Source organism: Pan troglodytes, chromosome 9, assembly GCF_028858775.2.
Source record: "Pan troglodytes isolate AG18354 chromosome 9, NHGRI_mPanTro3-v2.0_pri, whole genome shotgun sequence".
NCBI classification, from domain to species: domain Eukaryota; kingdom Metazoa; phylum Chordata; class Mammalia; order Primates; family Hominidae; genus Pan; species Pan troglodytes.
This window is the reverse complement of record NC_072407.2, coordinates 85,263,156-85,279,083: the sequence shown is the minus strand read 5'-3', so window position 1 is coordinate 85,279,083 and position 15,928 is coordinate 85,263,156. Positions and strand designations below refer to the sequence as shown.

The following is a 15,928-nucleotide window of genomic DNA, read 5'->3' as shown; positions in this document are numbered from 1 at the left end:
TGCTTATTTACAAAAATTAGGTATAACCTAAAGCAAGAATGCAAAAAACAATGAACTCTGAGCACAGGGACCTTGAGACAGCTCTCCTGAAAGCCTACACATTGTTGGTAGAGTGAAGTTTTAGGGAAGCAAAACTGTGAAGTATGAAACCAGATCCAACCTGAGAACAGATGCTTCTGAGTAAGCAAAGAGAATTTCTAAATAGCTAAAAGACAGAAACATTCCTAAAGTAGACAGTTTGGAATGGCTCAAAAGAAAATGTGCAGCTTGCGTGACCACCCCAAAAGATTGTCCCACCTGGGCAGCTGAAGAACAACAACTTAGCCTTGGCAACAAAGCAAGATCCCGTCCTTACAAAACAAACAAACGAACAAACAAACAAACTAATTGGCCAGGTGTGTTGGTGCATGCCTACAGTCCCAGCTACTTGGGAGGCTGAGGCAAGAGGATCACTTGAATCTAGGGAGTTCGAGGCTACAGTGCCCTATGATGGCACCACTGCACTGAAGTATGGGTGACAAGAGCAAGACCCTGTCCAAAAAAAGAAAAAACGAAGAACAACAACTTACAACTTACCTTTCTACTTTTGAGGAGACTGGGAGTCACAGAGTCCCTGCCACAAGGTGGAGAGGTAACAGATTTGATTGGAAGCAGTGAGTTATAAATGGTGCTGTGTCCTCTAGCCCTCTAACCAACACATGACTGTACAGCTGGCCTCTCTGATACTAAATTTTCCCCATGTGCTAAAGGTCGTACAAGAAGAGGGTTGCAAAATGAAGAGAATAGATTAATTATTATAGTTAATTATATTTCTTGGAAAATCAACCACTGGTGAGACACCAAAACCCAGAGAAACTGAGGAAGTGGTTATATTTGCATATGCATAGAAATACACATACATGTTTGCAGATAAATAGAATTTTGTCTAATATGGTATGTACTAAATTGTTAACAATAGCTTCCTCTGGAGAGTGGAACTTAGTGTCAGAAGGAACATCTATCTTGTTTTTAACACTATACAACAAACATGTTTTATTATTTTAATATTTTTAAAGTGGTTATTAAAGAGACCAATGACTAGTTTGTGCAAAATAAAAAGAAGCCAGGAAGATTCTATAATATTAATAGATCAGATTTGAGGTGACACAAGCCTCAAACAGAATTAATTCATCCATGATGATTGATGAAGAAACTTCCCTATGGAAAGAAAATATGGATTCCATTCAAAGCACTTTATTTTGGTTATTTAGAATATTAAAATATACATATCCTCTAGCTGTCTTAGAATTCTGATTGATTACTTATGAAAACATTTTCTCCTTCTATGGTACAATGTTAACAATAATACTTATGAACTAGGCTGCTGTTTGAAGATAGATAGATAGACAGATGTGTGTATGTATCTAGAAAGTTATAGTTACATATAGTGTGTGTGTGTGTGTGTGTGTGTGTGTGTGTGTGTATTCCTTTAATCCTGTCATAAGCTCTAGAAAGTATAAGTTATCATCTCCAGTTTATAGTTGAGGCACAAAAAGGTTAAATGAGTAGCCCAAATCAAAAAAGACTATAGCCAGGATTCAAGGCCAAAGAGCCCCAGCCCAAAGCTTGTACTCTTGGCCACTCTTGTATATACTTCTTGAGAAAAATAAATGTATTAAAAAGGACACCAACCATAGCCACAAAGTTTGGGACTTGAATTTTTTCCAGTGTTTCCCTGAGTTGATCAACTTCTGCTCGATATTCATCAAGCTGACATTCTAATTTTTCTCTACGTAGTCGTTCATACTCCAGCTGGCCCTGCAGTTCTTTGATGGTCCTATCAAAAACAAAATTTTTTAAAAATCAATCATCAATGTCAACTAATAATTACTTTTAGTAGTGGAAAGCATTCATGCATTGTATTTAAGGCAAATAAAACAAAGAAATCATTTATTCAACAAATATGTATTAAGGGTCTACTACAAATGAGCACTGACCTAGGTACTGGGGATACAGTGGTGAACAAAAGGCCCAAAATCTGCCTTCCTGGACCTTACTTTAGTAATAGAGATATGCAGACAATAAGGAAAATAAATAAGTAAAATATATGGTATGTTGGAAGGTAATAAGTGCTAAAGGAGAAAACAAAAATAAAGCAGGAAAGAGTAGTATAAAATGTTGTGGAAGAGGGGCTTAACATTTCATACACAGTGGCTAGGGAAGGCTTTATTGAGAAGGGGGCTTCTAAGCCAAGCCCTGAAGGAAATAAGAGAGATAACCCTGTAGACATTAGAGGAAAAGCATTCCAGACAAAAGGAACAAGTGCAAAGGCCCTAAAGTAGAAGTATGCCTGATGAAGTACAAGAAAAACAGAAGCCAATGTGATAGAATCATTTAAAGAATAAAAGGGAGGCCAGGTGCGGTGGCTCACGTCTGTAACCCCAGCACTTTGGGAGGCGGAGGCAGGTGGATCACTTGAGGCCAGGAATTTGAGGCCAGCCTGGCCAACACGGTGTAACCCTATCTCTACTAAAAATACAAAAAAAAAAAAAAAAGTCAGGTGTGGTGGCACACACCTGTAATCCCAGCTACTTGGGTAGCTGATGCGTGAGAATCACTTGAACCCAGGAGGCATGGATGCAGTGAGCTGAGATCATGTCACTACCCTCCAGTATGGATGACAGAGCGAGACTCTATCTCAAAAAAAAAAAAAGAGAGAGAGAGAGGCCAGGCACAGTGGTTCACGCCTGTAATCCCAGCACTTTGGGAGGCCAAGGCAGAAAAAGTGCTTGAGCCAGGAGTTCAAGACCAGCCTGGGCAACATAGTGAGACCCCCATCTCTACCAAAAAGAATTTTTTTTAATTATCTGCATGGTGATGCATGCCTATAGTCCCCATTACTTGGGAAACTGAGGTGGGGGGATCCCTTGAGCCCAAGAAGTCAAGGCTGCAATGAGCTGTGATCATACCACTGCACTCCAGCCTGGGTGACAGAGTGAGACCCTTTCTAAAAAAAGAAAAAGGAGAGGGAAAGTAGTTTGAGTCAGAGAGGTAAAAAGTAAGTAGGACCTTTTAAATCACAGTAAGGACTTTGGCTTTTACTCTGAGTGAAATGGGAAGCCACTGGAGGCTCCGAGCAGAAAAATGGCACAATCTGACCTTTAATGATTGCTCTGGATACTGTTTTAATATGATTACAATGGATATGATATGATTACCCTGTTTTAATATGATTACTCTGGATACTGTGTTGAGAATAGACTACAGGGTAGGGGAGTGGTGGATATGACGGCAGGGACAGGAAGTAGGAGACCTATCAGGAGGATGTTGCAATAATCCAGACAAGAGGAGATGTAATTTGAACCAGGATTTTTTTCTACCTTATCGCTGGATGGTGAGGAGAAACAGAATTCCCAAGGCATGTTAGGTTGGGTCCCAGAAGGGCAATCTAAGAATATACAGTAGTAGTTCTGGTACAGAAGTGAGTAAGGTTAAGATTGGGGATAGAGAGGAAGAATGTCAATTGTGGAAGCCTAGAAGTTCAGCAAATAAGAAGGGAATATCATCCCCAGGACAGAGAAACACAAATATGTTTTACTCTATTGAGAGTTTGGTCTAACTGATGGATAACAACAAAAATCAAAAGATATTCCTCAAGCCAATACTTGTCCAGTTTTTCTTTACAACTATATCTAAGATCAGGAGTTTGTACCCAAAGAATAAATGTCTTAAGATGCACTTAACACAGTGGGGTGCAGTGGCTCATGCCTGTAATCCCAACACTTTGGGAGGCCGAGGCAGATGGATCACTTGAGGCCAGGAATTTGAGACCAGCCTGGCCAATATGGTGAAACTCTATCTCTACTAAAAATACAAAAAATAAAAATAAAAATAAAATCCCAGCTACTTGGGAGGCTGAAGCGGGAGAACTGCTTGAACCCAGGAGGCAGAGGTTGGAGTGAGCTGAGATCACGCCATCATGTACTCCAGCCTGGGTGACAGAGCAAGTCTCAGTCTCAAAAAAAAAACAAAAACAAAACAAAAAAAAGATGCACTTAACACAAAGTGGAGAACAAATGCTAGAGAAGAATTAAAACTCACTCAGGGTGGAATTTAGAAGAAACACTGCCATCTCAGCTGTTATGAAACTGCATTCTGGCACAAACATAAAGCAATTTTTTTTAAAAACTCTGTTCAAAAATCACTTACATTAATAATATTTCACACTGAGAGACTATTCCATAACTATTCGACTAAAAGTTCCATTAAAGACTATTAAAATTATAATGATCTTAAACAGGGTTAGAGTCATAGACTTAGGCTCAAATCCTGGCTCCACCTCCCACACCCTTACTACTCCCTCTGTGACTTTACACAAGTTAGTTAACCTCTATATTAAGTCTTGGTGTCCTAATCTGTAGAGCTCATGGAGTTGTGAGGATTGCCTGAGATAAAGCATGAAAGGGGCTTGTCTGGTGCACAGCATATAGTAGTGCTTAGAAGTAATACAAACAGCTGTAGTGGTAGTATAGTAATCTGCTTTAGAAGAAAAGCAAAGGAAACCAAAATTTAAAGCTCATTAGTAGGAAATAATTTTTCCACCATGAGGTACTTTTCTAGACTACAAGGAATCTAAGAACTTTCAGCTAGGCTCTTAGACCAAGGCTAACACTAAAAAAAAAAAATCTACATCTCAAAACACTTCAAACAGTATAGAGGCAGTGGACAGCCACCTATATGATATGATCTGTGAGATACCAAGAAAGCTCCTGATTTAAAACAAAAACAAAAAAATCAGTCTGCCACAGCTTCCTAGTGTCTAAAATCACATCAAGAGGTAGTTTCAGTTAATAGGGTAGCAGGGAAAAAAAACAGAAAAAAGAGTATTTTGGCCTAATGTTTTGCCATCTGTTTAAATTCCCAAGTATCCATCCATGGAAGAATGACACATTAATCCTTATATTATTTTTTATTTTCTTTCTTTTAAACTAGAGCCAAATGTCAGCTTAACCACATTAATCCTTATCAAAGATTTAGATGTTACTCTGAATACAGTTAGCAGACCTCTTTCAGAACTAGATTCGGAAACAGGTGGAGGAAAGGGAAACAGGCAGTTCTAAGAGTGTGACGGAACAAGACACGACCAAAGGAAAAGGCAGGAAAAGCAGAGGACAAAGAAGGGAATCCATGTGTGGTTCTCTTTCTGGACCCATGTTTGATTAAATCCAAAGTTCCCTCTCCTGTCTCTCTCTGCTCCCTGTCCATTCTGGAAAGCAGATAGATAGACAAGCAGAGAGACAGTAGGATGAAAGAAGCTCAAGGCATCCTCTATCCCAGCAGCTATTAACTACAGTAGTCTCTCAGTATCAAAGAGGAACTGGTTCCAGGAAGCTCCAGACACCAAAACCCACGGATCCTAAGTCCCTTACATTAAAATGGTATAGTACATACGTATCTGCATATAATCTATATGCATTCTCCTGTATAATTTGAATCATCTCTAGATTACTTATTGTAGTAGTATACAATAAGTTGTTGTAGCATGTTATTTATGGAATAATAACAAAGGAAAAAAGTCTACAAATGTTCAACACAGACACAACCATCCTATTTCTTTTTCCTGATTATTATCTATCCAAGTTTGGTTGCATCCATGATGTGGAGCCCACAGATATAGAGAGCCAACTGGTATTAGAGAGGTACCCATTGTCCAGAGAGCCAATTTAGGGTGCAGGAAGTGAAAGGCAGAGACAACCATGCACTTGCTCACTGCCTCTAGAAGCAAGAGCATTCTCTGTTGGGTACTATAATCAGTGAACACAAGACCTAGTCTCAGATTTATGAATGGGCAGTGTAGCCTGATGAAAATGTTCAGAGACTATGTTAGAATGTCAGTTTTGCAAGATGAAGAGAGTTCTGGAGATTGGTTGCACAACGATGGGAATGTACTTAACACTACTGAACCGTATACTTAAAAAATGGTTAAGATGGTAAATTTTATGTGTATTTTATCACAATTATTTAAAAATTTTAACTCCTTTGTCATCTAAGGGCTTAGGAGAAAAACAGGATGGAACCTAACACCCTTTGGCAAGATGATAGTAAAAGTTGCTGATCAACAAACCCTCACATGGCATTAGAGAGGTATTTAAAAACAAATCATTAAAGTTTTAAGGACATTACTTTTCAGACTCAAGCTGTTCTTTCTTCTGCTTTAAATCTTCTTCTGTTATGCCTCCCAAGTGTTTATAGTTGCTCTCGGCAATTTCCAGGAGGTGTCTCAATTCTACAATTTTCTTGTAAGCTCTCACTGCAAGACAGAGTTGAGTAGGAACCTAGTTAGACATATAACAGCTCACGTGTCCACTGGGTGCTGGTATTCTTGAGCATATTCTTCCTCTAGACTAGTGTCTGTATGGTTTGGAGAGGGGGGTGGAGGAAGGTTGGTATATACAAAGAAGGATAAATATCAGTAACAGAATACTAAAATGAGCACGCAATGAAATACCTAAATGGAGGATTCTTTCCCTGCTACTGGAGCATGTATCAGGTTGTTATGACTATTAACGCTATGAACAAGAAGGTTTTAAAAGACTAGCAGTATTGACCAGGCATGGCGGTTCACGCCTTAATCCCAGCACTTTGGGAGGCCGAGGCGGGTGGATCACTTGAGGTCAGGAGTTCGAGACCAGCCTGGCCAACACGGTGAAACCCCGTCTCTACTAAAAATACAAAAATTAGCCGGTGTGGTGGCACGTGCCTGTAATCCCAGCTACTCATGAGGCTGAGGCAGGAAAATCACTTGAACCTGGGAGGCAGAGATTGCAGTGAGCCGAGACCACATCACTGCACTCCAGCCTGGACAACAGAGCAAGACTCCGTCTCAAAAAAAAAAAAAAAAAAAAAAAAAAGACTAGCAGTGTTTTAGGACTAATGGTGGATTACAGGACCACGTGCAATCTACTATGTAACAGAAAATTAGAAAAACTGAAATATACTTGATTTTAAAGTACCAGCCACAAATTTTGTGATTGGTCACTTGTAGTACCTATGCAAGAGAATAGTAAGAGAAGGAAGTACATTGAGAGATATTTTGAACTATTCTCCAACTATTAGAACTATGAATTCTCCATCCTTTATGGCAGTGGTTCTCTGCCAAGGGTCATTTGGCAACCTCTGAATAAGTTTTGCTTGTCACAGCTTGAGAGTGTGGAACAGGGAGGTGCTACTGGCACCTAGTAAGTGAAGGCTCAGGATGCTACTAAACATCTCACAGTGCACACAGAAAAGCTTGCCTCAACAAAATAATTATCTGGCCCAAAATGTCAAGAGTACAGAAGTTGAGAAACTCTGCTTTACAGGACCAGCTTAGCAAATCACAGCCTCTTGTTCCTAACACCAATGATTTATCTATCAACAGGTTAGAGCTGCAGGTTCTAAACTGCATATACCTGAATCAAATGGGATGCTTTTTAAAAATGTATGTGCTTGAGCCCCATTCCAGACCTATAAGTTCAAGAATATGTACTTAATAAAAGGTCCTCGGCCAGGAGCAGTGGCTCACGCCTATAACCCCAGCACTTTGGGAGGCCAAGGCGGGCAGATCACTTGAGGTTGGGAGTTCAAGACCAGTATGGCCAACATGGTGAAACCCCATCTCTACTAAAAATACAAAAATTAGCTGGATGTGGTGGCACATGCCTGTAATCCAGCTACTCGGGAGGCTGAGGCAGGAGTATCACTTGAGCCCAGGAGATGAAGGATCCAGTGAGCCGAGGTCGTGCCACTGCATTCCAGCCTGGGCAACAGAGTGAGACTTTGTCTCAATAAAAAAAAAAAAAAAAAAAAAAGGGCAGCCAGGCGAGGTGGTTCACGCCTGTAATCCCAGCACTTTGCGAGGCCGAGGCAGGCAGATCACGAGGTCAGGAGATAGAGACCATCCTGGCTAACATGGTGAAACCCCGTCTCTACTAAAAATACAAAACAAAATTAGCCAGGCGTGGTGGCGGGTGCCTGTAGTCCCAGCTACTCAGGAAGCTGAGGGAGGAGAATGGCGTGAACCCGGGAGGCGGAGCTTACAGTGAGCCGAGATTGCGCCACTGCACTCCAGCCTGGGCAAGAGCAAGACTCCGTCTCAAAATAAATAAATAAATACATACATACATACATAAAAATGTCTCCTCAGACAATTCTCAAGGGCAGACAGGTTTGGGAACCACCATAACCACTAGTAAGAAGATAAGAGGGGATTAAGATAAAAAATGTCAGAAAAGACTGAAAGAGCAGTGAGTATTTAGCTTATATAATAATTTCATTAATATTTGAAAGTCTGTGTTTCGTAAAGCCTGTTCTATGGGGTCCTCAGAGGTAAGAACTAAGATTAATTGGAATTAGCTCCAGGAAGAAAGATTTCAATTCAACAAAAGAGGAAATTTCCAATGAAAACAATAAAAATCACGTATTTATGCAGTGTCTGTGATGTGGAGACACTACACTAAGTACCTTACACATTTTAATCCTTACAGAGAAGAAATGCTTTTCAAAAGAAGACATACACATGGACAACAAGCATATGAAAAAATGCTCAACATCAGGAATCATTAGAGAAATGCAAATCAAAACCACAATGAAATGCCATCTCACATCAGTCAGAATGGCTATTATTAAAAAGTCAAAAAACAACAGATGCTTGGGAGGTTGTGGAGAAAAGAACATTTATACACTGCTGGTGGGAGTGTAAAGTAGTTCAACCATTGTGGAAAGCAGTTTGGCGATTTCTCAAAGAACTCAAAACAGAAAGGAATATATATCACACTATATTCATACTATATTCACACTATATTCAAACTATAAAGACACATGCACACATGTTCATCGCAGCACTATTCACACAGCAAAAACATGGAATCAACCTAAATGCCCATCAACAGAAGACTGGATAAAGAAAACGTGGTGCGGCCGGGCACAGTGGCTCACGCCTGTAATCCCAGCACTTCGGGAGGCCAAGACGGGTGGATCACAAGGTCAGGAGTTCAAGACCAGCCTGATCAACATGGTGAAACCCATCTCTACTAAAAATTCAAACATTAGCTGGCTGTGGTGGCACATGCCTGTAGTCACCACTACTCGGGAGGCTGAGGCAGGAGAACTGCTTGAACCCAGGAGGCGGAGGTTGCAGTGAGCCAAGATCGTGCCACTGCACTCCAGCCTGGTGACGGAGTGAGACTCCATCTAAAAAAAAAAAAAAACAAAAAACAACAACAACTTAACTACCATTCACCGAATTCCCCAGGCCAGAAATCTGTCATCCTTGATTACCCTCTTTTTCTAACACCTCATAGCCACATCTATCAGCAAATCCTATCATCTTTCTCTCTTCTAAATACACCCAAATCTCACCACTTCTCATTATCCCCATCATCTCCACTCCAGTCCAAGCCATAAACAACTCTCTCCTGAACTGTAGCGATAGCCCCCTAACTGATTTCCCTGCTTCCACTCTTGCCCTATGAAGGAAAATGGGCTTTCCACAACACCAGAAATCTGGAGGCAAAAACAGTCAAGGCAAACAAGATCTTGGCTTGGCTTTCACTCTGTCTTCCCAACAAAGTATGGTATTACTGATGCTGATTTTTTTCAAGAACCAGGATATATATATAAATATTGCTTAAAGGGAATACATAGAATGTTAATGTAAGCTCTTCTTAAATGGTGATGAAAGCCTCTAATATGAAAAGGTGGAAGCAAAACAAGAATGGAGATGTCCAATATCACTGGTAGTTACAGGCCTACATCAGGAACTCTAGGAGCCCAGGAAATCTGTGCAGATATTCTACGTCTGCTCTTGTACAATTCTAATTTAGTATCCTTGGCATCAGGATATAATTATATCAGGAACTTCATCCAACCTTATATTGTTAGATGGAGTATGTTCTCTTCCCACCTAATTCATACCCCATCTGAAATGCTATGCTCTTTTCCACCTCCCAGTCTATCACCCACCCAACAGGTAGAGTGATACTGTTTTTAAATGTGAATCAGATCACATCATTCCCCACCCTGAATCCCAACAATGGCTATTTAAAATAAAATCTATATGCTGAGATTTTATAGTGAAAAAAGGGGAAAAATGAACAAATAAAAATCGAAATCTAAAATCCTTATTAGGCCCTACATGATCTGACTGGGTCCCTGCTTACCTTTCAGACCAATCTGTCGCCACTTCCTTAGGGATTCTACTCAAGCCACACTGACCATTCTCAATGCTACATAATGGCCTTTACGCGCACTGCTCCCTCTGCTGGCACATTCTTCCAAGATCTTAATATGACTCATTCTCATCACTCAGGTCTCTGCTCAAACATCACTACCTCAGAGAGGCCTAATGACTTTCTTATCTATAGCACCACTCTACTCTATTTACTTTATATATCTATTTTCTTATCAATTATTTATCACCCTCCCTCCTGACTACCACCATTCGAATGAAGTTCCTTTGTATTGTTCACCATTACTTCAATAACTACAACAGTGTCTGGCACATAGTAGACAATAAATATTTGTTGCTATTATTATCTATAACAATCATTTGCCAACTAACCATGGAAATCCTTGAGATGTCTCTTTCCCTGCCCTGTTTCCTTGATCCACTGAAGAAAATACTTAGGTATTTTCTTATATAACTTTCCACCCCCTGAGGGACAGAGATTATGTCTTATACTTTTTATATGTTCAACAACCCTAGTACAAAAACTTATATTAGTTCTGGTTCCTCCAAAAATATCAAATTATTTTACTTTGTAGGCAGTATTTGTCTTTAGAATAGTTTCCAAATTTGTGGTAAAAAGTGGCTGTGGTATTTCTGAAAGGATAAATCACAACAGAGGCAGCATACTTACTTCTGGCATCTGTTTTATCCAAGTCACTCAGACATAAATCATCCTTGGCATCAGTGCTTCCCTCAACACCATGTCTTATAAAATATTTCACATCATTTTCATCAATTTCATTTTCATCATCTATATCATATTTCTGTAGCTCCTCTAACAGCTTCACTGCTGCCAAATGGGCAAACCTGTAGAAAAGAATCAATAACTAACCAGATCCACAATCTTCTTCAAACTGAAACTGCAGCTTGCACTTAACTTAGGGGATTACACTCTGTACACCCTGCCATCAATCCACTCACCAGCCAAGGAGCCAAAATCTGAAGGTCAGTGACAATCTGACATATATTCAACTATGTAAGAAACTCAGTTACTTGGCACTACGGACAATTATTCATATTAAACCCTGATTCCATAATTTTTATTGGCAAAAATACACTGGGAATGGAGATCCAATACCAAAGGAATATGTAGTATGCTCTCAAGCAGAGCTGCTCAACTGAATAGAAGGCCCAGAACCACCCTCCTTGATTACCTACAGTTATTGCCTTTTCTTGGCCTAATTTAGATTATAGAATTCATTTTCATTCCAGTTTTAGGGCTAACTATTAATATAGCTCTAGCCCCCTCTATCTTCACCCTTCCTCAAGCCAAAGCATTTGGTACGGCTTTGAAATTTAATGAAAAAATAATGACCTTTCCATTCATGTTTTCTAATTCTCCTTAATCTTTCCTGCATCTCTGTGAAGGTTCCAGTAATGTACTCTTGGTTTTGGAGTTGTTGTGATTGCATGCAACCTGCATATTTTCCGCAATTTTGCTAACTGGAATTTTTAATATATTTTCTTACAACTTGAAGAATTACTCACTAAACATAAAAACCTTAAATCCTATTTTCTCATACATAACCAAACACACACATTACCTCCTACCAGATACTGCAAATCATTAAAGACATAGTAATAAACATATGCAGGAAGTTGTAAGGTTTATAGAATTCATTAAGTCTACTACTAGGTTGTAATTTAACAGCTGTCATTTACTGAGTGCTTACTTTATGCTAGATTCAAAGTTATCTCTAAAATAACCCTACACCCACACCAAGCATTTTGGTGCATGAGAAAAAAATGTGGACCAGAAATTATGGAAAACTTCAGATACACCCATAGTATTCAATCACCTATTTGATGCTGATACAAAAATATACAAATAGACCAATGGATAAAATAGTTCAGAATTAAGCCCACACATACATCAAGAACTGATCTGACAAAGGCACAAAGGCAGTGGAGAAAGGATAGTCTTTTAAACAAATAGTCTAGAACTGGATATCCATATGCAAAAAAAGAACTTGGACTCATACTTCATATCATATACAAAAATTAACTCAAAATGATCACAGACCTCAATATAAAAGCTAACACTAACTTCTAAAAGAAAACATAAAAGAAAATTTTTATGACTTTGTGTTAATCAGACTTCTTTAGATATGACACCAAAATCATAATACATAAAAGGATAAATTAGTAAGAAATTTTGCTCTTCAAAGACATTAAGAGAATGAAAAAACAAGATACAACCGGTAAAAAAGGGAAATCTTTGCAAAGTATATATCTGAAAAAGAACTAGTATCCAGAATATACAAAGAACCTTTAAAACTCAACATCAAGAAAATAATTCAATTTTTTAAAGTGGGCAAAAGATCTGAATAATCACTTCATCAAAGAAAATATACAGATGGCAAGTATGTATATTTAAAAGATGCTCAAAATCATTTTTCATTAGAAAATGCAAATTAAAACCACAATGAGCTACCACTACATACCTATTTCATTACTAGAATTAAAAAAAGACCCTGACAATACCAAATGATGGTGAGAATGTAGAACAACAGAAATTGACATCCATTGCTGACAGAAATGCAAAATTTTTTTTTTTTTTTGAGGGTCTAGCTCAGTCGCCTAGGTTGGAGTGCTGTGGTGCGATCTAGGCTCACCACAACCTCTGCCTACCAGCTTCAAGCAATTCTCCTGCCTCAGTCTCCCAAGTAGTAGCTGGGACTACAGGTGCACGCCACTACACCAGGCTAATTTTTTGATTTTTTTTTTTTTTTTCGGAGACAGAGTTTCGCTCTAGTTGTCCAGACTGGAGTGCAATGGTACAATCTCGGCTCACAGCAACCTCCACCTCCCAGGTTCAAGGAATTCTCCTGCCTCAACCTCCTGAGTAGCTGGGATTACAGGCAAGCACCACCACGCTTGGCTAATTTTGTATTTTTAGTAGACACAGGGTTTCTCCATGTTGGTCAGCCTGATCTCAAACTCCTGATCTCAGGTGATCCGCCCGCCTTGGCCTCCCAAAGTGCTGGGATTACAGGCATGAGCCACCATGCCCGGCCTGAACTTTTCCTTTTTAGTAGAGACAGGGTTTCACCATGTTGGCCAGACTGGTCTCGAACTCTTCACCTCAAGTGATCCACTGCCTTGGCCTCCCAAAATGCTGGGATTACAGGTGTGAGCCACTGCACCCAGCCCCTAGAAATGCAAATCTGTATGGCCACTTTGGAAGGCACTTCGGCAGTTTCTTATAAAGTTAAACATACACTTGGCATATGGCCCAACAATCCTACTCATAGACTTACCAAAGAATTGAAAACATGTTAACACAAAAACCTGTATAGTAATGTTTACAGCAGCTTTATTCATAACCACCAAAAAATGATACAATCAAGATGCCCTTCAACCTGTGAGTGGATAATCGAATTATGGAATGCTATGGAATTCTACTCAGCTGTTAGAAGAAAATGAACTACAATCAAGATGTCCTTCAACCTGTGAGTGGATAATTGAATTATGGAATACTATGGAATTCTACTCAGCTGTAAGAAGGAAATGAACAGCTAATACACACAGATGAATCTCAAAATAATTATGTTGAGTGAAAGAAGCCAGACATAAATATATATTGTATGATTCCATTTATATAAAGAAAATGCAAACTAATCTACAGTGACAGGAAGCAGATCAGCGTTTACTTGGGCACACTGGGGAGCAGTCAAAGGGAGAGAGGCTATAAAGTGGCAGGAGACTTTGAGGGTGATGAATATGTTCACTATCTTAATTGTGGCAATGGTTTCACAGGATACGCATACATCAAAACTCATCAGTTGTACCGTACAAATATATGCATTTTATTGTGTGTCAATTATACCTTGATAAAGCCATTTTAAACCAATAAAATAGACTTGAGCTGATAATGATCCCAGGTACATGGTACAACAAAACCACACTCCAAGGCATCAAAGAAATTCCATAAGCAAAATTTTAGGGAACATGAGCTCACAAACAAAAGTTGCATGGCAACTTAGCAAATGATTGGACCAGAGCATACTGTCAAGACTCATCTGCCATTGTTAGCCCACACTCCTAGTTTAGATTCCAGCCTTCTAATCCACATGCAGTTCTTCAAACATATAAGGTGTTGTCTTACAACTCCTCCTTACATTTACACTTATGCTTACAAGTGTCAACAGAAATGTTGCTTCCTCAAAAGAAAAGTTTTTTTCTTTGACCTCTATCTAAATTCTGTCCCCATGCAGTTTCCTTCATAACTTTTACCTTCCTCTGTATTAAAGTTTCTCCCTTACAACTTTCAAACAGAAAGATTTTTTTCTATATTCTTAGTGTACCTTACACTTACCATGTAATACAGTATAATGATTAGAATTAATAAGAATTTTATTTGCATATTTGTCTCTCCACAATACTGTAAACTCCTTGAGGGCGGTGACTGTGTTTTCTCCCCTTTGTATTTCTACCACTAATCACAGAACTTGGAACATGGTAAGTATATGGGAAGCTGAATGAAAGAACAACCAAATGAACAAATAGATGGAGTAAATATTTCTTGAGAACCTAACCTGAATGAGCTGGCTAGGTTTAAAAATACATGCTATATTTAATTCGGATGTAAATTGCAAAATATGTTTCAAAATCCAAGTCACTTATTTTTCTATTATTAATGTTGACTATTTATTTTTATCACACAGCATTTCTTAACAGGGAATGCTACAGGCATTTGGATGGGACAAATCATGAATTACTGTTCTGAGCACTGCAGAACATTTAGCATTCCTAGACCGGACCTCCAGTTGGTGAAGGTCTCTGGTCATTGTGACAACCTTCCCCAACATTTCCAAAGACCCCTCCCATGAGGAAACGGGAAAATATTACCTCCCAGTTGAGAATTACTGCTTGAAAAAGAAAAGCTGATATAATGGCAGCTGTAAATTCAGCTTGAAAATTGTCATTCCATCTGTATTTGATTGAGTCCTCTAAAATTCCATTAAAACTTCAGAGATTTTTGAGTCCAAAAAAGTATATGCAAAACTTTAAAGAGAAAAGAAAGGAGTAAAGAAGACAGAGATTTATACCTCTTTGCCACATCACTGGGTCTCTCCCCTGCTTTGTTGGTAATATTACTGTCTGCTCCCATTTTAATTAACCACTGCAAACACTCTATGTGGCCTTGTCCAGCAGCTGTTCAAAAAAAGGAAAAAGAACAGGAATTACACACAAAAAAGTTAGTTATTAGTAACAATTTTCTAAAATTTTGGACAGTACCATTATAGAGTACTTAGTTAAGTATTGATCCTTGCAGTAACTGGCAAAAGTACATTGGGCAAATATTATTTTCTCTATTTCACTTACTGATTCATTAGACAAACATTTAATCAACTGTGCTCAGGCCCCACACAGATAATTTTACACACGGATATAAAAGCTGAAACTCAAAAAGGTTATTTATGTATTTATTTAAAATCACACAGCTAGTAAAAAGTAGTTTGAAACTAGAATCCAGGCTTTTCTAATACTATCCAGTGCTTATCTCCTGCTATAAATAGCTCCTAACCAATCTTGTATTTCACAAGAATGTGAGCACATTCTAACCATAAGGACCTACACAGACTTCAAAAAGTCTTGCTTCAGCATATATTTATATGATAGATGTATGATATATATGTATTCTTCTGATTCTTACAACTCAAAATTTATAGGCCTGTA

At 38.8% G+C, this 15,928-nt stretch overlaps 1 protein-coding gene across 9 annotated transcripts in view; it reads right to left on the bottom strand.

Annotated features, from left to right (window-relative positions):
- ANKRD42 (ankyrin repeat domain 42) overlaps positions 1 to 15,928 on the bottom strand; it is a 69,031-nt gene that overhangs the window by 11,150 nt on the left and 41,953 nt on the right. For 4 of the 9 annotated variants that reach the window (XM_009423642.4, NM_001280033.1, XM_016919869.3 and 1 more), the window contains 4 exon segments: positions 15,298 to 15,403; positions 10,878 to 11,053; positions 6,163 to 6,289; positions 1,672 to 1,816 (listed from right to left, as the gene is read on the bottom strand). In XM_009423642.4, coding sequence (XP_009421917.1) covers positions 1,672 to 1,816; positions 6,163 to 6,289; positions 10,878 to 11,053; positions 15,298 to 15,403 — 554 coding nt within the window. 9 annotated transcript variants of the gene reach the window in all.